This window comes from Vicugna pacos, chromosome 26 (genome assembly GCF_048564905.1).
Source record: "Vicugna pacos chromosome 26, VicPac4, whole genome shotgun sequence".
Lineage (NCBI taxonomy): Eukaryota > Metazoa > Chordata > Mammalia > Artiodactyla > Camelidae > Vicugna > Vicugna pacos.
In genome coordinates this window covers 2,003,799-2,026,388 of record NC_133012.1, presented here as the reverse complement: position 1 = coordinate 2,026,388, position 22,590 = coordinate 2,003,799, and the positions used below count along the sequence as shown (strand labels likewise).

The 22,590-nt window shown below is 41.1% G+C and overlaps 1 protein-coding gene and 1 non-coding gene across 18 annotated transcripts in view; one reads left to right on the top strand and one right to left on the bottom strand.

Annotated features, from left to right (window-relative positions):
- Positions 1-22,590, top strand: part of PSD3 (pleckstrin and Sec7 domain containing 3) — a 398,292-nt gene that overhangs the window by 142,885 nt on the left and 232,817 nt on the right. For 14 of the 17 annotated variants that reach the window (XR_012064351.1, XR_012064354.1, XR_012064353.1 and 11 more), the window contains 4 exons: positions 9,516-9,710; positions 9,811-9,891; positions 11,605-11,717; positions 14,217-14,275. Coding sequence is in view for 14 of the 17 variants with exons in the window: in XM_072950169.1 (XP_072806270.1) it covers positions 9,516-9,710; positions 9,811-9,891; positions 11,605-11,717; positions 14,217-14,275 (448 nt within the window). In the remaining 3 variants the exon portion in view is untranslated. Of the gene's footprint in view, positions 1-5,901; positions 5,999-6,978; positions 7,062-9,472; positions 9,711-9,810; positions 9,892-11,604; positions 11,718-14,216; positions 14,276-22,590 lie in introns of those variants that run through there. The other 3 variants (XM_072950176.1, XM_072950180.1, XM_072950181.1) reach the window with 3 other exon arrangements.
- Positions 15,457-15,587, bottom strand: LOC116285759 (small nucleolar RNA SNORA17). Its single transcript, XR_004195458.2, has one exon. It is a non-coding gene; the product is annotated as a small nucleolar RNA SNORA17 (small nucleolar RNA).

Below are 22,590 nucleotides of genomic sequence, written 5' to 3'. Positions count from 1 at the left end.
GAGGAGCTAAGGCAATTTTTTTACATTAAAAAATCTGCCGTTTCTCTTTATGCATTTTCTCTAGAAGGGCAGACTTGCTCTCATTCTGTGTTGTGGTTAGTGTTCTGCCTGAGGCTGTTAAACTTCCTTGATGCTCCTTGTATTGAATTAGGCAATGAGAGCGTCCTCACTGAGTCCCAGCGGGGAGGTCGCTGGCCTCTGGCAGTTAGATAGTCCCCTTTACATGTCTTCTGTCATGTGTCCTGGGGCCAGGTAGCACCTCCTTCCTTCCTCCTCATTTGGGGGAAGTTTTCAGTAAGTTTGTGATTTATTTATTTAAGACTGTCAATACCTTCCTTTAAGTGAAATATTTTAAAATTAGATAATTTGAATTTCTAGAGACAGGAAAGGATGTGATGTCTTAGCCCTGGATAGCAGTTTTTCTGTGTAGAGATAGGGGTGTGTTGTGTAAATGCAGACGCTTTGTTCCCTGCAGAGTGTGCAGTGTATCTTAAGGACATTATTAAAGGACGTGGCCAACTTCAGGCCATCTATTTATTAATTTAGAAGGAAATGGAAGCACTTGCCCTTTGGTTTATTTCCTCTTGTCAGGGTAGTGATATGGTGTCATTCGAGATTTTTAATGCCACATCAGGGCAGTGAAGTAACATAGCCAAAAGCTGTTTTTCACAAAAGTTGTAAACTCCAGTGACATTTTAAGAATTTTCCAGGAAACCAAATTAGTCCATCTGCAAATGATTCACTCTTCCTTTCTTGCCCATTGGAACTGGGATTCACTGATCCCACGTTGCACAGAGAAGCTTCTGTGCAAAAAATGAGCATGCAGATGTTTTTGCATATTTTTTCTACTGACTTATCAAGCTGAACATCTAGTAGTGATTGCTTTGCAGGTGATTCATCTCAAATTTTTATAATGTGGCTGCATTAAAGTCGGCTTGATAATATTGCAGGTACTACATTCTCATTTGAGAGCTGGTCCAGAAAAGCTGCAGCTTAGTATAGAAAAATAAAACAAAACAACTGCGGAACAAAAAAGTGAAAGCCTGCATCTTCTGATCGTGCTCCTAGAGGGGTGCGAGCCTCTAGAAGGGTGAAGAGTCCAGGTTTTTACTGGAAGTCAGTGCTCCAAGGCAAATGCAGCCTCTTGGAGAGTTTGGTCCGTTTCTGCGCCGCTGCCTTGCACGCTGGCGCCCTCTTCTGGAAGGCTGAATGCAGGGCTGAGCGAAATGAGTGAGGAAAACGGTATTCGGAGGAGGCAGAACCTCTAGGTGACACTTAGGAAAAAGCCTGCATTGGGAAAGACTGAATTTTGACTTGTGTGCTGAACAGAGAATTAGCTATTAGGAGTTTCGATAATTAGGCTTTGTTTACGGGTCTCTTATAAAGGCCCTTAAATGACTTATATGTAAGATGCAGTCCTGTCTAGAGAAATATATTCTGTGTAAATGTCAAAAATGGGTTCGTGTGAGGCACTTTTCCTTAGAAGAGTCAAGTGTTAGTTTCTACTGAGAGCTGACTAACATTTGTGTACGACACAAGTAGCAGTTTACATTTAATAAAATACCATCAGATGTAATTATCTTATATGTGATCATCAAAATACCCAAGGAATCTTGATGATGTAGGGCAGGCAGGAGTGTGATGAAAACGGGTCTGGTGATGGTCACTGACATTTCCTGTTCCCTGTGTGTCAGACACCGCACTGAGCATCTGCCTGGACCTGCTGATTTACCCTTCACAACATCTGTTCTCACCATTTTAGAGATGAAAAAAATGAGGCTCACAGAGAAAAATGAACTTACGCACAGCTGGTGACTGATGGAACCAGCTTTTGAACCTTGGTGGTCTAACTGGTGCTTTTCAGCAGATACTTGATTTTAGCAAGTTTCTAATTTCTAAATTTATTCGTTGTCACTTACTGGCCAGCTGAGCGCTTGCTTGGAGAATCTCATTAGGGGGCCTCCTAATTCTTTCGCTGTCATGGAATTGTGTTCAGATGATGTTGCATCTCAGGGTTCCTTGGTCAGACAGCCTCTCACCCCGGGACCCCCACCCCCACCGTGTGGGCGGCAGCTGTGCCTGCACTGGGTTCCCACAGGAGCTCTGCTGGGGTCCTGCGGGCCCCGTACATTTACACGTCTTCCCCCAAACCCGGGGTCTTTCCTCCTGTCTCCAGTTTCTCTCTGTGTGCTGGAGGGCTCTCCCTCTCTAGCGCCTTCTTTCTCTCCCCTCACCACCCCTGCCTTATACATTCCCTCTTCCTCCCTTTTTATTCTTTATCCTGGTTGGTGGCATCACTTACCACCCAGACTCTGAGTCTAAATCTCCCCTTCTGCCCTCTCTGAGTCCAACTTCACACACATCCCAAGTCACTCGTTATGTTCTGCCCTCTTGCTTTCTAAATATCTTTCCGAGCAGGCTGTTCCTTCATAGTCACGTGAACTGTCTTTCAATTCAGGTTGTTGTCCCTTGACGAGACTATTTCAGTAACTTTCCCAGCTGGTTCCTCCGCCTTCAGTTTTCTCCCCCTACAGTTTTTCGTCCATCCGACAAGCCAAAGTGATCCTATCAAAACCCACACCCAGTCACGACCTTTCCCGCTCTTTAGCCCTACTGTGGTTGCCTGTGCGCTGCAGGGGTAGCTCAGCGTCCTGTCATCACATTAGACTCAGCTTCACCTTACGGAGAAGGTGCTGAGGCCCGCAGTCTGAGAAGTCACTGGAGGGGGGCGCTGGCTCCTGTCTTTCCTGAAAGCTTCAAATTCCTCGTGTCCTCGTTCTCCTCAGACCTCTGATAGACAGACAGCTCAGGGTTAGCATGTCTCAAGTGGGACTTCTTTCCCTCAAAACCCGTGCCGGCTCTGGTCCTTCCTACCTTAACTGATGGCAGTTCCGTTCTTCAAAGTGCCCAGACCTCCCCTGACCACTTGATATAAAAATGTACCTACCCCAGCCCCAAAATCGGATTCTTGACTAATTTTTTGTTTGTTTTTGTTTGCAGGATAGTTGATTTACAATATTATATTTGTTTCAGGTGTACAACTTAATGATTTGGTATTTTTGTAAGTTATTAAATTCTTAAATGCACTGTACTCCATTTAAAATTATTGCAAAGTAATGGCTGTGTTTCCCTGTGCCATACCACATCCGTGTTACTTATTTCTTTTATACATGGTAGTTTGTACCTCTTAATTCCCTACTGCCGTCTTGTCCCTCCCCTTCCCTCTCCCCGCTGGTAACCGCTGGTTTGGTCTCTGATCTCTTTCTTTGCTCTGTTTTCCCCCCATAGGAATTTTCACCATCTAACATACTACGTACTTTACTCATTTATTATGTTTGTTGTTTAATTTTACTCTGATAGAAGGGTTTTTGTTTTGTTTTGTTTATTGAAATATTCTAAGGACCTAAAACATTGTGTGGCATGTGGTAGGGAGTTTGTTAAACATTTGTTGAATCAGCAAAAATGCATGTGCCGGAAAGTGACCAGCAGTAGCAAGACAGATAGTGGCAGAGGCTGTAAAAGACTTGGGTATTGGAGTCCACTGTCCGGGCCCGCTCTGTGCCTCAGGTTCCTTCTGTAAAACGGGTGTACTGCTACCTGTTTTGTAGTATTATTGAGGATTAGATGGGACAGTCCCTTGGAAGCACTAATCCTAGGCTTTAACCAATGTCAGATGCTATAAGGTGACTGGCGACCCCTGGAAGTGTAGCTGAGAGTAATCTCTTATTTACGTTTCCCTCAAGATTAGACTAGGTGCGCTCTCCGCACCGTCTGAGAAGTACACGCCACGCATAATGGTGGCCAGCGCAACTTCCCTTCCTTTCTCAGCGGCGATGTACACTTGCTTCAGGGTGTAAAGTGCATCCCACGTACGGTGCAGTACTTAACTCTTCGTGACTGACTTTCACTCTGGCCACGGAAGCTGTACGTCTGTACCAGCTTCCCCGAGTCTGCTGCTTCCAGGCGTCCGTGTCTGCAGGATGGCAACAGGGTCATACTGCTGCCTTCCGTCCTTCTGTTCCACTTGCGGCTGGAGTCGTTCCCTCTCACTCTGTGGGATTCTTCTGACCTGCCTTTGGCTAGCTTTTGAGTGAAACTGAACTAGGTGGCTGTCTGTTGCTGGTTTCTGTGCACGGCTCCCAGGGTATACTTCATAAACGCAGGAGGGCACCTTGGCCTGGTTTCTTTTTTTATCCTAGTTTTATTGCCACCTAGTTTTTTTTTTAATTAAATAAAAATTTAAAGAATTAAAACAGATTTAAAGTCTAAGTAAATATGAAGTAAGACAGTGTATCCGGTACCCTCTGCTGATGCCAGGATTGGTTATACTGAACTGGAAGGTTAGTGCCCCGTGTCATTGCCGGCAGATGCTGATGCCAGGATTGGTTATACTGAACTGGAAGGTTAGTGCCCCGTGTCATTGCCGGCAGAGCACGGAGGATGGGGGCGCACTGATGGCTGAGTTCTGCGTTCTTTTCACAGAGGGCTGCTGAGTAACTTCGCCCTACCCTTGTGACGTGGCTGCAAAGTGCAGTTGAAGGTAATGGTCGGGAGAGAGGTGGGCCCTTCAAAAGGCAGAGTTGTAGCAAAGGAATATCCAGGTGCTCGGAGACGGCGGCGGCGGGGTTGGAGTATGCCTCTTAGGAAAGCTGCTATTTCACACGGGCTCCTGTAGCATCAGTAAGAGTTTGCAGAATTTGGGGAACCCCAGAGTTTTGGGGTAGAAGTGACAAGAGTGGCAAAGGGAAGAACATGGGAAAGGGGTGTGAGGGCACAGCTCATGTCTCTGTGCGCCTGAGCACGAGGACAGTGGGGGTGACCCGTCTCAGTGGAGGCCGTGATCGGCTTGCGAAGGGCCTTAGTGACACGCCCAGAACCTGGGCTTCACCTTGTGCCCGGCTTTTGTGAAGGAGGCATATTACCACAGGCAGGGCGGCAGTGTGCAGGCCGGGAAGGAAGGGGGGAGATACAGGGAAGAGAGTTTTCCTTTTGTATTTAAAGGATGTTAGGGAAGAATCAGAAGATCATAGTCAACTGAGAGGAGGTCTGGATGAAACCATAGAAAGACATTAGGAATAAAAATTAAATCACAGAAGCAAGTCAGCAAACCTTCAGAAGGAATCTGACTATGAAACACGTTGACATGTCAGGAACACCATCATTGGAATTCTTCAAATAAAGTTTAGAACAAGCATTCAAGAGATAGGGTTCCCAGGTAAAAGATAGGCTGCCCAGTTAAATTTGAATTTGAGATAAATAATGAATAGTTTTTAGGATAATTTGAGACATATTATTTATGCTAAAAATTGCTTTTAGTTTATCTGAAGTTGAGATTTAGCTGAGTGTCCTGTTAATTTTTTTGGAAAACGCGGTAATCCTAGTATGGTAAAAAGGTTTTGGAGAGGCTTGGTGACCAGACATGGCGATCTGGTCCTTCCTGTGACAGTGCTGGTGGAAGTGTTTCGATGCGAGTAGGCGCATTTGTTTGGAGGTGTGAGGTAGAGGCCCCGAGAAGCATTTCTGTGTTTCACAGGGAGAACCTTTTGGGAAGTCTTTTCTATATTTAAGGGACTGGTAAGGATTTCACTTTATGAGATTTAAAATTACTTGAGCAAGAAGGGAACTAGAGAAAGGGAAAACTCAAACTACTGGAAGCCTCTAATAGTCAACAGACTGGATGGACAATGTCTTGTGTGTTCTGGAAACAAAGCGGGTTCCCTCCGCTGAGCCAGTTTGCATTGTCAAGTGTGAGCAAGGCTGGGCTGGGCTGCCAGTGTCATTTCTGCTCTTGGTACATAGCCTGCCCTGTGTTCTGGCTCCTGTAAGAACCCCAGCAATGAACACTGCCAAGAGTGTGAGGTCATAATACCATGACCTCACAGGGAGCCGGATTCTTGGAGGCCCTACTGGACCAGAGCTGGAGCCTTCAGGGAAGGGGCTTCTGCGGGGGGCATGGCCCAGGCCCCGGGATGAGCTCGTGGTGTGCGGCTTTCTGCTGGTGAGTTGCGCTGCCTTTGGGCTGCCAGCGCTTCAGAGGAGCGATCTCTGTCCGTGTTCACGTGCTCCCATAAATCGTGAAACGGGGCAGAAGGTGAAGCCATCTGGGAATGGAAGTGTTTATCCCTCATTTTATTCCTTATTTTCTTTTTTACTGAAGGTGTTTTCAAGAAGATCCTAGTCTTGATCTGTAGAGATTTAAAAATTACCTCCTTCTGGTGAATGTGAGGAGAATGAGGTGAAATAGACTGGGCAGGATGGGGAGAGAGGCAGTGAACGTGAGGCACGAGAAACATAAGGGATTGCAATCAGTTCTGCTTTTGACAAAATACGTGCTCCTGAGGCCAAGTCCCTCGTATGGGAACAGCATCTCTGCGGTGCTGCCGTGTGTGTGGCAGTCAGGTTGTCCCCATGGAGTGATCAAGTCCACGCCATGGATTTGCCCTGAGAGGGGAGCAGCAAGCAGCCGTTTAAATGAGAAGAAAATCCTTTCTCTGACATCTGTTTTTTCCTACCCAGTGGCTAATATTTAGAGTAAGAAAGTGATGGGAGCACAACTCCAGGGTTTTTCATGATTATTAAAGATTATTTCTTAGTTACATACAATTACTTGATTGTAACTAGAATAGTTCTTAGAGCAAACATTTTACATTTTTACCACTTATTTGGGAAAACACAAAGTATGAGCTGACCTGTAAAAGAAATATTTTCTCTGAGTTTACTTACAGATTGGCTTTATATAATAGTTAAATATTCAGTTTTCTGATGGGATAAATTTCACAAAACTGGCTGGTAATGTGAACTTCATAAAGGAAACTTTAGGGCGAAAAAATATTGAAATGTATTTCCATGAAGATTTTGTCATAATGAAACCATTTATTTTACTTGGTAGGTGTGTCTGTTGGAAGATTGTTTGAGGTGGCGAATTGGGCACAAGGGTCACCAAACATCCTGCTTTCCTGGCTCGGTCCCAGTTGATGCCTGTTGTCTTGGCATTGACTGCGGTTTAGCATTTGACTTTGACTTTAAAAAACTGAAGTATTATCATTAACAGTTGCAGTAAAGTAAGTCAGCATGGGTCTGTAAATCTCCATTTTGTACTTGCAGCTTCTCCAGTATCATCTGGAATGTGTGAGTTGAGCAGAAATTTTACACTGTTGAGTCTACCAGGCAACGTGGGATAACCTCTCTCTCTGTTCCCTCCCCCCGTAGCTCCTTTCAAGACAGCTTGTGGAGGAGCACTTGCTGGTCAGGGAGCTTGGAGAGGGGTGGCCAGGGATGGTGAACTCCGGGGAGTCTGGGCGGCCCCGGGGTGCCCTGGGGTGCACCTCTGGTTGTGCAGGAGCCCAGCTGCGCTGAGTGGGCGTGAAGCTGCCAGGCTACCACCCAGTGGATGGATCAGTGGGAAATGGGAAGTTGTAAGTTAGGTCGAATAAGTGACAAAGCAGAGGTTGAGCCGTTCTGCTTAAAAATGTATTCACTTTGCTATGATAAGTTTGCGACCAATTTTTTTTTTCTCAAATTGGTAATGCTTTTTTTTTAACCCTGTAACAATTATAATTACATATTTAGTGTAATGATTTTATCATCCCGGTTTCCTTTTCAGAGTGTCCTGATTTAGATGATAAATGATTCTCTACTCAGACTTCGGGCCCAGTAAATTGCCGTGGGGTAGTCCGGGGCACGCAGACTGGGGGATGGGCCCCTCCAGCCTAGCCTGGCGTGGCTTTTACATTTTTGAAGGTTGTGGAGAAAACAGCAAAAACAGAGAAACGTGTGACAGGGACCTTATGTGGCCTGCAAGTCCGAGACATTTCCTCCCTGGTTCATTGCAGAAAAATTGTGTGTCTGGTTTAGTCTCTAGTAAGCGTGTTGGTAGACCGCTTAAGCATGGGAGTTATCATGAACACAGCTTTGTTTTGATAGAAATTCAAGTGCAGGTGTGGAAGTCGCGGCATTCTCCTTGGTTTTGGTGTTGCAGATGCATGCTGCAGCACCGCCCTGGAACAGAGGTTCCCAGGGTGTGGCTGTGGGGCTTTCTGCGACCCTTCCGTGGGTGTGCGAGGCCAGGATTGTTTTTATCTTGTTGTGCAGCGTCATCTTCCTTTTTCACAGCATCGACACTTGGACCGGTGGTACAGCGGCACTGGTGGGGGCCTCAGTGCAGATCAGGGCAGGGCACCATACCACTCTAATTGTTGTATTCTTCAGTGCCACGCACTCAAAATAGAGGCCAGTGTCACCTAAAGATATCCTTGATAAAGCAATACAAATTAATTACTTTTCAACCCGTGGGTACCTGCCTTTTCAATTTCGCATGTGATGAACTGGATAGTATGCACGAAGCATTTCTGCATGTGGTGGTTCTCTCTAGGAAATGCACTCAACGTAATTTGAGTTGTGAGCTATAAACTGGTCTCTTCTTTTGATGGAAATGCCATTTTTCCTTCAAAGTCTGACTGATAAACTGTGGGTTTGGGCAGACATTTTCTTGAAAATTAATAGAGTGAACCTATTGCTTTAAGGAAACCAACTGTCGATTTTTGTTGCCAGTGGTAAAATTTGAGCTCTTGGTCAAAATTAGAATTTTGGAAAACTTGTTTCTGCCACTGAAAGTTTGACAGCTTCCCAAGACCTGAAGACTTTTCTGAAGATGTTAGTGGTGACATTGATGAATGTGATTTTTTAAATAATGAAGTGTGTCAACAAATATTTTGCAAATGACCAATGCCATGGTGCAGAATGGTAAAAGATCCACTCAAAGTGGGAGACATTTTTTAATGTAAGAGTACAAGAAATTCATCAATACATGTCTCAATTATATTGCAGCTAACCTTTAAAAAACTATCACTTGTTTAATTTTGACGTCATGTCTAAAAAGAATATCCACAATTGCGGATGTTAAAATGCTCCATATTTTTCTAAGTATCTCTGTGAGGCCGGACTTTCCTAATATTTTCAACCAAAATGATACATTGTTACCGACTGAATGTAGAAGTGGCTAGGAGAATCCGGCTGTCTTCTAGTAAGCCAACCATTAAAGAAATTTGTAACAGATATAAATTACTATTGCTTGTTTCACTAAATTTTACCTTACTGTTTAAGAAGATAGTTATTTTTAATGAAAATGTATTATTTATATTTATGAAATAGATGTATTTTTAAATGAATTAAAATTTCAATTTTCTGTTTTTAATTACTCATACAGTGAGTATCAATATATATAACCCACATAAACAAAGGTCTCTGGGGTCTTCCATACTTTTAAGAATATAAAGGTCCTGGGATTGAAAGATTTAAGAACTGCTCATGGAGGGTTTCAGCAATCACTTCTGTAGTATGTTGAAAATAGAGTAACTGAAAATATTTTTATAAATAATTAAGCAGGAGGTGTTCTTATTTAAAATAGTTTTTTTCATTTGTTAGTTCTGTACTATGATAATTTCATCAGCTATTTTTCTTTTTGCCACTCTAGAAAAACCTTCTGTATTCTTTGTTTCCTGTATTAATTCTCACAGCCATGCTGGGGTGAAAACAGCCCTGCTAGATGCTCGATCTGAAATGGGGAGCACTGACATTCTGGAGAAGGAGACCTCGGGGAGCCTCAGCAACGGGACCAGCGGCAACGTAGACGCAGCCAGAAGGCTGGCCAGACGCCTTTATCAGCTGGACAGATTCAAAAGATCAGATGTGGCAAAGCACCTAGGCAAGAAGTACGTTCTGTCCCGGGGCGGTGTCTGAGCGGGTCCCTGAGAGGGTGTGTGTGTCGATGGCTCCGATTTTAGTAACCAAGTCTGTTCTGCTCTCTTATAGCAATGAATTTAGCAAACTAGTTGCGGAAGAATATTTGAAGTTTTTTGATTTTACAGGAATGACACTGGATCAGTCTCTCAGGTATGATTAAATATCACTTCTACTCTTGGCCTCTAAATAACTCATTCTGAAAAGAGAAAAAGCAATGTGCTGATGTAAAATCTGATTTTGATTTTTTTAAACCCACAGTTACTTTGTGATCTTAGCTCTGATTGTATTATAAATAATAAACAGAGTAGAAAGTGGGAGCACTGTATTGTTTTTATGAAATCACACATGAACTCATATTCAGTACCTAGGAGATGACGTAGTAAAGAATGGTGGCAAAATAAGTCTGGGAGAAATGGAATCATTTGGTTTTTGAATGCTCAATTTTTTAAGAAGACACAGTTTACAGACTGTAGAATTATAGACTTTTTCCTCCTAAGCACTTATTTACAATATCCAAATGCCCTCTTAAGATAATACTTTGAAATTAACTAATGAATGGAATAAAAATGAATATCAACACAATTATCAGCAGAAAGCATGTGTAAAACCATTTCAGGCAGTAGCCCTTATTGCTTATCTGTTCAGATGAAGGTGTCAGAGATACACTGACCCTCACGGTTCACACCAGATTGTAATATAAATTTCTAAGCAGGGCTAAAAGTGAAACCTGGTCAGCATTTAAGCTTATAAACTTTATAATGTGTCAGAGCCTGGAGGAATTCTGAGGTTGTCTTGTGTAACCTTTTAGTCTTACAATATTGAGGCCTGGGAGGTGAAGTGAGGATGTTTGGGTTAGAATGCACAACAGTGGCTTATTCTGTGGCTCTTTGCATGAATCAAGGGTACTCATAAATTTTCCAGTGAAAACCAGTAAGGGTCAGGGATGGATCTGTATTTTTGCTTTGCTTTCTCATATGCCTTATTTTAAAAAGTTATAAAAAAATTGAAGTTTTATCAGTATAATTTAGATTAAAATGCAAATAAGGAAGACAGCAACATTTTCATCATTGAAATATGGTTCATTATATGTTTCTTTCAATAGTAAGATTTCTTAGGACCTTTTAAATGATTTTTTCCTTCCCATCTCATGTTTAGGCAAATGTATCAATTTTCTTAAGTGAGGGTCCTGGATATAGCTTTAATAGACATTACTCTCTGATTTAGATTGCTGTGTGGTTCTAGGCATACTTTCTGTTGTTCGAAGAAGTTTTATACATAAATTAATTTATTCCTAATTTAAGAAATAAATTAGGGTTTATTTTCCAATTTCTTCCTCATATAACAAGTTAATTATATAAGGTGGTGATATAAGCAAAATAAAATGAACAGAAATCTACTGAGTACAGGACAGTGTAACTGTAATTTTAATAGTGAGTCATTGGCGATTACACTCAAGCAACAAAACGACAAAGAAAAACCCCTATGATCTTTCTCAAATTTTAAAACATAACCTACATGGTTATGCATCCAGTCTTCTGTGTTCTTTGGCTTTTATCTGACTGAGCTTTTAAAATGGCTACTTGACACCAAGTCACGGGGAAGTCACCTATCTTCCCAAGGCTTTTCTTGATGTACTGACCACTGTGTTACTATGCTGTCATTTTTTATATTATGTTTTATGTAATTTGAATGTCAATATGAATTGATGTTGAATGGCCATGTGGTAAGTTATATTTTTTAAGTGTAGAATTTCTTACTTTGTATTATTAATTTCTTATGTTTATATGAATTAACTTTAGCAGTCAAACGGAGTATGGTAATATTTTCTAAAAATTCACTTTTTCCCCCATAATTCTTTTTTAGGTATTTCTTTAAAGCATTTTCTCTTGTGGGAGAAACCCAAGAACGAGAGAGAGTTTTAATACACTTCTCCAATAGATATTTTTATTGTAACCCAGATACCATTGCTTCACAAGGTAATCTGATGGAAATGCTTGAATTTCTTTTTTATAACAAGAGATTTTTCCTCATTATGAAGTTACGTTTTATTGTGGAAAATATGGAACATTATACAGAAGAAAACAAAAGTCATCTACTTATCTCTAGATAACTATTAAGAATTTGATTCCTTCCAATCTGTTTATACAGTATTTTGTATTAGATTGGATCATTATATTGCTTTGTTTCCTACTGTCATTCTTTTTCATTGTGAATATTTTCCCATGTCATCAAATATTCTTTAAAAAGCATGATATTTAGTGACTACGTGATACTCTTTGCTCTTGTTTTAGTTATTTTTACTCTATTTTCTAGTTCCATAATATGACAATATACTTTCTTAAAATTGCTCACGGTTTGCCATTGAGCTTTTACATCCATGCACATTGTAGTAAATGAAATGCTAGTTTTCTTCTTTCTTCTCCTTGTGCACTTGATCTCTCAGCTTCTTGACGAAGTGCATGTGTGCTCAGTGCATGTATGGTTAGTTTTGGAAATGTTCACAAATCTCACTGGAGTTTGCGGTATGTCTGGTGCTTTTGTTTGACTTTCATTGTTATAACACTGGCCTCTGACTCTGGTTTATGACTTTGATGACGTATGTTTGTGTACTGTAATATTTTAAAAAAGCAACTTTTAACTGTTTAATTGTTGATGTACCCTATGAAGAGAGGTCATGTCTCCATGTCAGTCCTTAAAATCAAGCAGAATTTTCAGGGTTTGAAGTCAAGCACATTCACTTAGAATTGGAGTATCTTTCATAAACTTACAAATTCGGCATAAATCCCTGAGACCAGGCGCACCAGAAATTGTGATCGTCTCTTATTGTCAGTCTTGTTGATTAACGCTGTGCCTGTGCTTTACATCGACTAAAGTGATTGCTCCCGCTGCCTCTGCCCTGCGGACTGTAGCTAGGTTAACTGTCTGGTTGTTGAAGTCCCATTCCCATCTGTAAAATGGGAACTGTCTTTATTCCCTTGATTACACTTAGACCGTCTATTCACTGTCTTTATCACTGCCAGCATTGACTAGAGAGTGAAAGGGATAGCAGAGGGTTGTTTTTATTGCAGACTTCTTCAAATCTGAGAAGATGTTGACATTCCTAAGTGAAACAAGCACTGTGGGTTTGTGTACTCAATTGGCTGTTCATAAAGATATTTGAGACTTGGCTGCTGAGCTTTGTACATATTTTAAAGAATTTGTTTCATGTGTATTTAGAATACTGGAATAAATACACTTTTAGGCATTTAGTAACATCTACCTAGAGATATTAATAACAGAAATCACCTACTATGCTCAAAGGCATATTTTTGGAAAATAAACTGTCTTTAATTCAGGAATTCAGGAATTTGAAAGGCTTTTCTGTACATTTAACATAAATTAATAAGACTTTTCTGTACCTTGTCTACTATATTTGGATTGAGAATTACAGGCAAGAATAAGGAGAACTAATTCTCAGATTTGGGAATGAGAAGCTTAACTCTTAGTGGTTTTCTTTATGAAGTAAGAAGAGAGAGTGATGCTTTCATATAAGTGTGAAGTGACCTTGCTGGTTTGGGCAACTTTTTATCCCTGAGTATTTAATTTTTTGATCTTCAGTGGTTATTTCAATATTTCACTTTTGTGTGATCCTGGTACCTGGGACTAGTCAACCTAGATGTTTCCTTTAAAGAATTATAAGAAAAAGTATAACTATTCCTGCCTATGTATTTTTTGCCAGAGAACTAATACCCAAAGAGGAAATAGTGGAAGATGCAAATCTTGGTTTTCTTTAACTTTTGCTTCTGTCCTAATTCACTTTCTTCCCAGAAAGTAAACAGTAACATATTAAATTATTTTCATTTCCATATCTTGTATTATAGAAAGTTGAGGAAATATACATAAAAAGATAAAAACTATAATTTTACTATCTAGAGATTAACCTCTTTTAATGTTTTGTTATATATTCTTCTAGATATATTATATTTAAATAGAATCATTCTGCATATAATGTGTTTTTCATGTAATACTTCATTGTGAAATATCTTCCCATTTCAATGTGTGTGCTTGAACATTTTTAATGATTTTAACATAAGAGTTATATTTTAGGTGGGTCACACTTACTCATTCCCCATTATAAGCAGTCTTTCTTTGGAGATCCTTGTATTTCATGTAGATCCTTATTTCGTTAGTATAAAGCCCTAGAAGCAGACTCGCTGGGTCAAGGGATGCTGTTCTAAAGCTTAAGATATATACTACAGAGGTAGGAATTATATACTTCCTCACCAGTGGAGCCCAAACCTGAGCATTGAGAGCCTTTTAATAATTTATTCTTACCCGTTTTCTGTCTCCCCAAGTGAATGTGATTAATGGTGCCTAGCTGCAGCACTGTGTTTTCACAGGGCCTTAATTAAGCACAGGTATGCTGCTTTAATGATACTGAGGAGTCCAACAGGAGATGGTGAATTAATACTTCCTGTCCTTGTCTCTTTTGTCAGATGGAGTCCATTGCCTCACCTGTGCAATGATGCTTCTTAACACAGATCTCCACGGCCATGTAAGTGTAGGTGTGTGAGAGCTCCAGAATCTCTCGGGCTTAGCATCTTTGCTTTTGTGTTCATCTGTCTATTCTCTGCCTCCTTTTTTTCTTATTCTCTACACAGTATGTAGGTAAACATAAATCTTTGGGGAAAGAAATAACTTACTTGACATGCTAGCACCGAGTGTAATTTCAAGTGAATACCGTATTGTCTACATGCTGTCGTTTTAGCTGTAATGTATGTGTTCTGTATCTTCTTTCTCCACTAGATGGCAGAGAGAGCTTTTATTTGTTTTTTGTTTTTGTTTTGTTTTTCTGGTTGGCTCTTAGGGTTGATACAGAACCGTGGAAAGAGGACATAAGTCAGATCTGAAAATGTCAGCTGTGTTTTCACTAAACACAGTAGTAAGTCTTAAGAACTCAGACTTTTTTACACCCCTCAGCTCACCTTGTCTTTTGCCAGTTGAAATATCAAAATAATCTACCTTCTCATCTTCTGTTTAAAATGCAGGGTGAACGTCTTGAATTTACAATTGTATATAAACTTTCACCTTTAATAGAAGTAGTATTTTAGCATTTACTTGTTCATATTAGAGAAAATGAGAATGTTTTAGTTAAATATAAATAAACATGTACTCAGCACAAAAATTATTTCATAGTCACTGGTCCATTTATTTTGAAGAGAAAATCATGTTTCTTGGAATTAAAGAATCTAGATCACTCCTTGATTTGGTGTATGATTAACTTACAATTTAAAAAAATCACATTAAAAGAATCAAAACTTAGATATTGGTCCAGATTTGTTCTATGATTCCAAAAGGTCACTTAATTCCATTATTTAAAACTGTGGTGCTCCTCTCTAGGAAGGGCAAAGTGGAGCTGTATGGGGTAGTAAAGATGGACTGAGACGGGGGAAGGGTTGTACTGTCAGGAAAATAAAGAGGAGACATAGTGATTGAATCATAGTTTTAAGATCATATTCACAGATCTCACAACACTCAACTAGGAAGTTCCTCTTGCAGTTTGCAAGCGGTGAATTCAGGCTACAGTTTGACCTGTAGACGTAGGAAACATGTGTCCCAAGACTGCACAGATGCAGATGGAGACACTCCCAGGGGGCATGTGTGGGTAAGAGGGCTGTAATTTGTCTTGTGCAAATGAAGGTGCTGGGATTGGCACCATGTGAGCCTTGACCTGAGTGTCAGAGTTTAATATTCATTCACCTTGTCATGGGAGTGACCAGTGAGTGGACTGTCCTAACCTCTGTTTACCTGTCACCAGTGAAGCAGATTTGCACTGCTTTCTTCTCTGCTCATCTTGTGGTAACAGCTGTAACTCTGTCCCCTACACCTCCCCCAACTCAAGGGGACACTTTTGATTACGTTTGTCCACATAAAACACTGATCCAACCCAGTGAGTCCCAACACAAGGAATCTTCTTCGCATCGGATATCTTGAGGGCCCATTCACGTATGACAGTTGTGCATTCAGTGTCTTTTGCCTGAGAAAACGTGTAATAATGAAAACAAAGAACCCAGTAACAGTTTGATTCTTATTTAAAGGTTGAGGTGTCGTAGGACTTCTGTGAAAGTTGCTGAATGAGGGTGGGGGGATTATTTCCATTAAAAGCTGGATGGCTTTTTAAAAAGCCAATATTGCTTTAATAATACTTTCAAATAAACATGTATCTTATGAATCACGATCATTTGAAGCATAGCAGGAAGTAAAGGTGCGAGTTTTATTATTTATTCAGATAACTCCACATGCTTGAAGTCCAGACAAGCCATGGGCGCCGCAGGGCCTCTCAACGCACAGGTTCAGAACCACAGGTCTCAGGTGTGCCCTTGTCCTCTGTGCTTGAGGAATTAAAAGGGGGTTAAAATGAAGCATCACGCTTCTTTCTGGCAACTGGGTTATAAGAAACAGTTTATATAAATGAACAGTTTAATATTATCTTGATTTATGCCAATCATACATAATTAGCAACTGGCTCTAGTGCATGAGAAAATCTGTATCATCTTTAAGACCGTGTTTTTAGTGATTATTAGTTCTCAGCTTTGTTTTTAAAAATGTGTGCTATGTACTTAGGATGATCTGTTGTTTAAGTTTTATATATTAGAGTTTTTTATTCTTATACACAATGCACGCTGTTGTTATAAGTCTGTTGAATATGTAGTAGCTGTCATGAAAACTAACCCTGTGAAAATGTGTTTCTCTCCTCTTCCTCCTCCGGATTCATTTTAAAAATAACTTTTCCTTCTAGGTGGTAAGTTTTACATCCATAATTCTGGGTGTAGCTTCTCTTGCATCATGATTGCCTGAATCACTGTTAACAGCGTTTGACTTACTAGCATGGCCCCTGTGAAAGTGGATTCGGTCTAACCTGTCCCCCTTTTCACCTTCTCCTCGTGCGGCGCTGCCTAGGCCATAACCTCTCACCCCTCAGTCCACTGCCGGAGCAGTCTGCTTGGGAAATGAACTAATAAACCACTTCCCCTTCCTTCCTTCCCGTCGGGTCTTCATGGTGGTTTGACAGCATGACCTTTCTCAGAAGTGCTGAGATGGGCTTGTGCTCAGCTCTCATGGGGGAGGCGTAACCTGGGAGGCTGACTCCTTCCTCATGACTGTTCTTCGTGAATCTCCCTGTGACCAGGAATGAGGCAGTGGCACTGCATTGATACGGCCTCTCTGCTTCCTGCTAACCTTCTTACAAATAAAATGGTGGCATGTGTACTAACATAGTAGATCTAATACAGCGTTACATGTTGGAATGCTTCTCTGGTTCTCTTTTTCTAATTTATTCCATCCTTCAACAAACACCTGTAGTGTGTATACTCCACTCTGAGTTCCCTGCCATCTGGGTGAGGACCAGGAGTCAAATCTCATCTCTGGTAGTGGTGCTCAGGGTGACCTCCCTTAGTCAGATTTAACTGCAGAAATGGTAGGTAACTGAGGTGCTGTGGTAGAGAAGCATTGGGAGAGATTTCAATGACCCATACTTCATGAAGTGGGTTAAGAAAAAAACAATCTGCAGTATATACAATGATTTTGGGAGAAATTCATTCAGATGTTACAGTCATTTCATTGGCACGAAGAATAGTGTGTCCCTTCTGTACCCACTTTTTAAAAAATGAATGATTTATCATTATTTTAGCAATAGTATGGGCTTGCTTTTACTTATCTGCAAGTGGTTTATTCACTTAGATTAAATTACTATTTTATTATGATCACATTTGCTAAGTAACCTTTTATTTTTAAAACACCTGTTCATCTATGAAATCTATGTGTAAATTAAACTTCTGCACATACAGATAAATTTCATAGAGTTTATTTTTGTCTTGCTATATTGGAACTAAATTGTACTGAATATTGTAGCAATCAACAGAGGAAAGAGTTGAAACTCTTTTTTAAAGCGTCACATTTTATTGGAAATTGCGTGAGTGAAATGATTTATCATGTTACAGTAAATTCAGACCTCTCCCTTCTCTGGGCTAATATTCCAGCGCACTCTGTTGACCACAAGTAGCTCTCGTACTTCACTCATAGTGCAAAGTGAGAGCCTCCTGGCAGGACTGTCTCTGGGTGTGAAGACAGGTGGCGGGGGCAAGGCGGGAGTCAGGAGCTTCTCACCAGGACTGGCCCCTGAGGTGGGAGGAGGTTTTAGAAACAGAGCTGAGTTGCAGTGAGGAGTGCGATAGGTTGGTGCGTAGTCAGTCGGCCGATTTCACAGCTCAAAGTTGGGTGAGATCCCCAGGGCCGTGCTGCCAGGTCAGCCACGGTCAGAGGAAGCAGCCAGGACGTTATTTTTAATCAAGATTTTGTGACAGAAATCTACCTTCTAACACCGTGGACTGGGATTTTTAGCAGCAGTTTAATCTAAGGTGTGTCTCTGCTTTCTAGCGCTGGCGGAGCCAGCCCACCCACTGCGGGGGTGGAAGAGTGAGGCGTGGCTCTTCTGGTGTGGCGCTCGCCTGCCTCCGGCGGGGCGTCCTGCAGACACTCACCCAAGGTGCTAGTCACCGTCTGGGCGGTCTGGGTTTGTTGTATGAGGCAGGACCGTCCTGGTTTTCTGGTGTTGGGTTGTAGGTCAGATAAAGAGTAAAACCGAGGCAAATGAATACATCATACTAGAGAGGGAAGAAAGAAATCAAGAAATAAAGTATAGGTTTTGTAACAGAATACTGTTAAAAGATATGCGTCATTCACTTTGAGATAGGTCATGGGAGTTCATTATTTTTCAATCCGTAAGCTGCGTTGATAGTTGTGAGTTTCTAATTCTTAGATCGCCTCTCTAGGATCCTAGAATTTCAAATGGGTGAAGTATTTGGTTTATTATCCGAAGTGGCAAATGGCTATTATAAGAACTGTGATTAAAGAATGCTAACGCGTTTACTTCTCATATTGTGCCGCCTTGTATTTCCACCCTCAGAAGCACCGCGCGTCCCCACGAGGTTGCTAGGGAGTATTTAATACCTCGGGAAGTCTCTGTGGGTGTCCGTGACTGTCATCGCTGTAACTGGCATCTGCTGCCCTCCCTCCCTCCTGCAGCGCTGTCTTCTCTGTGGGGGCCTCCTTGTGTCCCCGCCGCCCCGTTTCCTCAGTGCCCCCCGCCAGGAGAGCCATCCCTGGCATCACCTTCTGTTTCTACCTGCCCTCTGCGCTGCTGTGGATGCCAGGTGTGGGTGGTCTTAATTTCCATTAAGCCCGCGCTGCCTCCTTCCCTTGGAGTCCTCTTTTCCATCTCCTGGGGGCCCATCTTTCACCTGAAGGGGGCTCCCCAGCCACTGTGACACCACCAGACTGTCATCACTGTCAGACTGGCATTGGCAACCGCCTGGATTTTAACAGGAGCCCTTATATAAGCATGTCTGAATTAATCATGCCATGGCGGGCTTTCCTGGCTTCCGTGACTCCTCAAAATCAGAGTCACCCTCTCCTTTTGTCCTTTCTTCCATTCCTTCCTCTCTGCCACCTTTCTCTTTCTTCACTGTTTTTGTGGGGGTGGGGGGAGGGGTAGTTCTGCTTTTCTTGGAATAGGTTCATACTTACAAAATACGACCAGGATAGCTTTTATCAGTTGAGCCCATGGGGCTCATTCAAGAACCTCAGATGATCTGATTGATACATTATTCAGCCCCCACACCCCTCTTACTCTTCTGAGTTCTTCACATTTGTGCAGCTCATTAGTAGAAGGTGATAAAGGAAAGCAGGTGAAACTCTATTAAGTCAGTTTTTGCTTTTTATTCCTGCAAATAGTTTGTGGCGGAGGGTTGGGGTTGAGAGGGGGGAGGCCGGGGGAGGTGAGGATGAGGAAGGTGACTGTGAGAGCTCTAACCTCTAATCCCCTTCCTAATGCAACGCCCATCTTCCTAGACTGTCAAGTTAGACGTATAGAAGTAGCGGTTTAGTCTTTGTAATTTGATAATGAGGGTCCTCTTTCCTTTTTCTTCTCAAGTTTTAGAGGAAGTGCTTTGTTAAGCAGTGATGGAACCTGTTCCTGCAGTACTTCTAAACTTTATGGTCTCAGGACCCCTTTATACTCTGAAAATATTTTGAGGACCACCAAAGAGCTTTTATTTATATTCATCAGTATTTACCTTATTAGAAACTAAAATGGATGATTTATAAATATGTATTAAATCATTTAAAAATAGCATTAATAAGCCCATTAAGTGAATAGCATACTTTTTTATGAATAATAATTATACTTAAAATTTAGTGAAAAGAATAGCATTAAGAATTTTTTTTGCAGATCTCTTTCAATTTTGATTTAATGGTGGACAGCTAAATTCTCTGCTTCTGCATGTAGTCTTTTGCAGTCTGTCACAAGTCATATAGCGTCTAGAAAATTCTGTAACTTTGAGGGAGAGAGACTGAAAAACATTTTTAATATTATAAAAATGGATTTGACCTCATGGACACCCTGAACAGGATCCCTGAACTGTACTTTGCAGACCAGTGTGTTGCAATATTATTTTCAGTTGCCATATATATATATATTTTTTTCATGCTATTTCTGTTTCCGTTTTCAGTGGCAGTGTGTTATGCAAGTGGCAGGAAAAAGCCCAGCGATATTTCAAATATCTCTAAAGGTTGAACTTTTAACACTTACATTAGCTCTGTGTTTGGGGTTTATGAAAGCATACTTTGAATATCACAGCTAGAGCTTCCTGCTTTGGAAGTTAACAAAGGATCCTGCTTTGCCAGCTAATCATGTATATTTAAAAAAAATGGACACCTGAGGGCAGCATAACACAATTAAGCTTATTTGATGGAGAAGCATGCAAAACAGGAGCTTTTAGCAGAGCGACAGAACTGAAGTAATTAGCAAATTGGTAGCGTGCTTTTCCACCATTTATTGTAACATGTTGGAGGAGGTGGAATTGTCACGTGGGAGGGTGTGCCTGCTGTGTTTTTAATATCTCAGGATTTATGAAGCCAGATTTTACCAATGGATCAGGAGAGCTTTCAGTTTCTCCGAAAGCATCTTTTCAATAAAGCTCCCAGACTTCCCACTATTAAAAATGAAACACTTGGGGATCATTTGGCTAGTCCTTCAACCTCGCGGTCGGAGTGTGTGCTGCGGGCTGCCTTCTGGTGAATGCTGAATCGAGACAGCTGCCCCACAGCAGCTCCCCCTCAGGACCAAGTGTGGGTCCGGTCTGGCTGGAGCTTGGTGGAAGGTCCCTCCTCCCAGCTGCCAGGAAAGCGTGCTCAAAGCAAAGACGTGGGCACGGTTATGCTGCAGTTTAGACCATGTCTTATATGGTTTCTAAATGACACTGTTAAGTGTCATCTTAACTTTCCTCCTTTGTCCTCAGTTACCGTGAAAGTTAGGATCTGATTATCTGTTGGGATAGGGAAAAAAATGCCACAATTTTAACAAAGAGAAAACCTGAACTTAAGGCACAGAATACATCAGGATGCCTCATCAGTTTGCACGCTCACACGTGATGATGTCCTCGGTACCAACGTCACTTCCTTCCATTTTCTTTCAGTCTAGGGGCCAGCAAAGTATGACCCACAGGCAAAATCCAGCTGATTTTCCTAAGTAAAGTTTTACTGGGACACAGCTACCCCCATTTGCTTACATCTTCAAACTAAAATGACAGTGTTGAGTAGTTGTAACCTGGACCTTATGGCCTGTGAAGAAGCCTAAAATATTTCCTACCTGGTCCTTTACAGAAATTTACAGAATTTCTCTCTCCCAGATTCTTGCTCTTAGTCCATGAAACCTTCTACTCCCTCCCCTAAAATAGGAGGGTGAGATTAAGGACCATCCTTTTATCTAACATTCTAAATGAGAAGTATGTTAACATCTGAATCAAGCTTTTCAGACGTGAGAAGTTCCATCAAAGAATTTCTCTGTAAAAGGAAACATGGAGAAAACAGCTCTTTCTTTTGTTTTGTAAAAAAAATGTATTTCAAAATGGCAATATAATCATTTTGGAAGAATAGCCTTAACTTTGTCTGGGCATGTGAATCTCCAGTCTAGGGTTTTTTGACTTTTTGATTAGTATTTTCTCTCATTAAAGATGGTGCCTTAATTGGCTAAACATTTAAGTTGTGGGCCTGTCTGGTATTTTGGGATTTCAAATAGAATTCTTTCTGTGGCTTTTCTATTTTAGGTTTGATTAAGAATGCCTTCTAATTTTAAAGGTAACGATCCAGAGATTTGTAGTCATTGAGCATCTCAGATTTGATTGGAAATGTTGCATTGATTTCAGAGGATGATTTCTGTGCCTCTCAGTGCAAAAGGAAGCCTTTTCAAATCTCCATGCTTTGTTCATTTAATGGGAAGGAATTCAGAATATAAGACAGTTCTCTGAACACACTGACTTGGCATGCCTACTGCCGGCATTTGTTTTAGAGCAGGCTTACTTTTTTTCCCCAAAATCATGAATCAATTTGGAAAGAAAAGAGAGACTAGAATAGAAAGAAGAGAATAGAACCATGGTAATGTGTCTCTGATACCAAGAATCATTGAGTTAGAAAGTCAGTAATTAGAATTAGCTTTGTTCAGTGGACAGTATTTGTATCTCAAAATAATTGACACAATTTGGTATAACAAGGATTTGAAAATCCAGGTCTCCTAAGGACTGTTTCTTGATGACAAAGACTTCGTTTTACTTCTACTCCTTGATAAAAATGGTATAAAAACTTGGGGAGTACTTGAACATAGATGTCCGTAAGATGCTTTTGCTTCTAAACCTGACCTAAAAGAATTGCCGGTGAGTCACAGGAGGACAATAAATGGCAGAGATGAGCAGCCTCAACTAATTAAGTATTTAAGAAGTTGTTGAGCAGCTTTGGCCCTAGGAAGCCATGCACCTT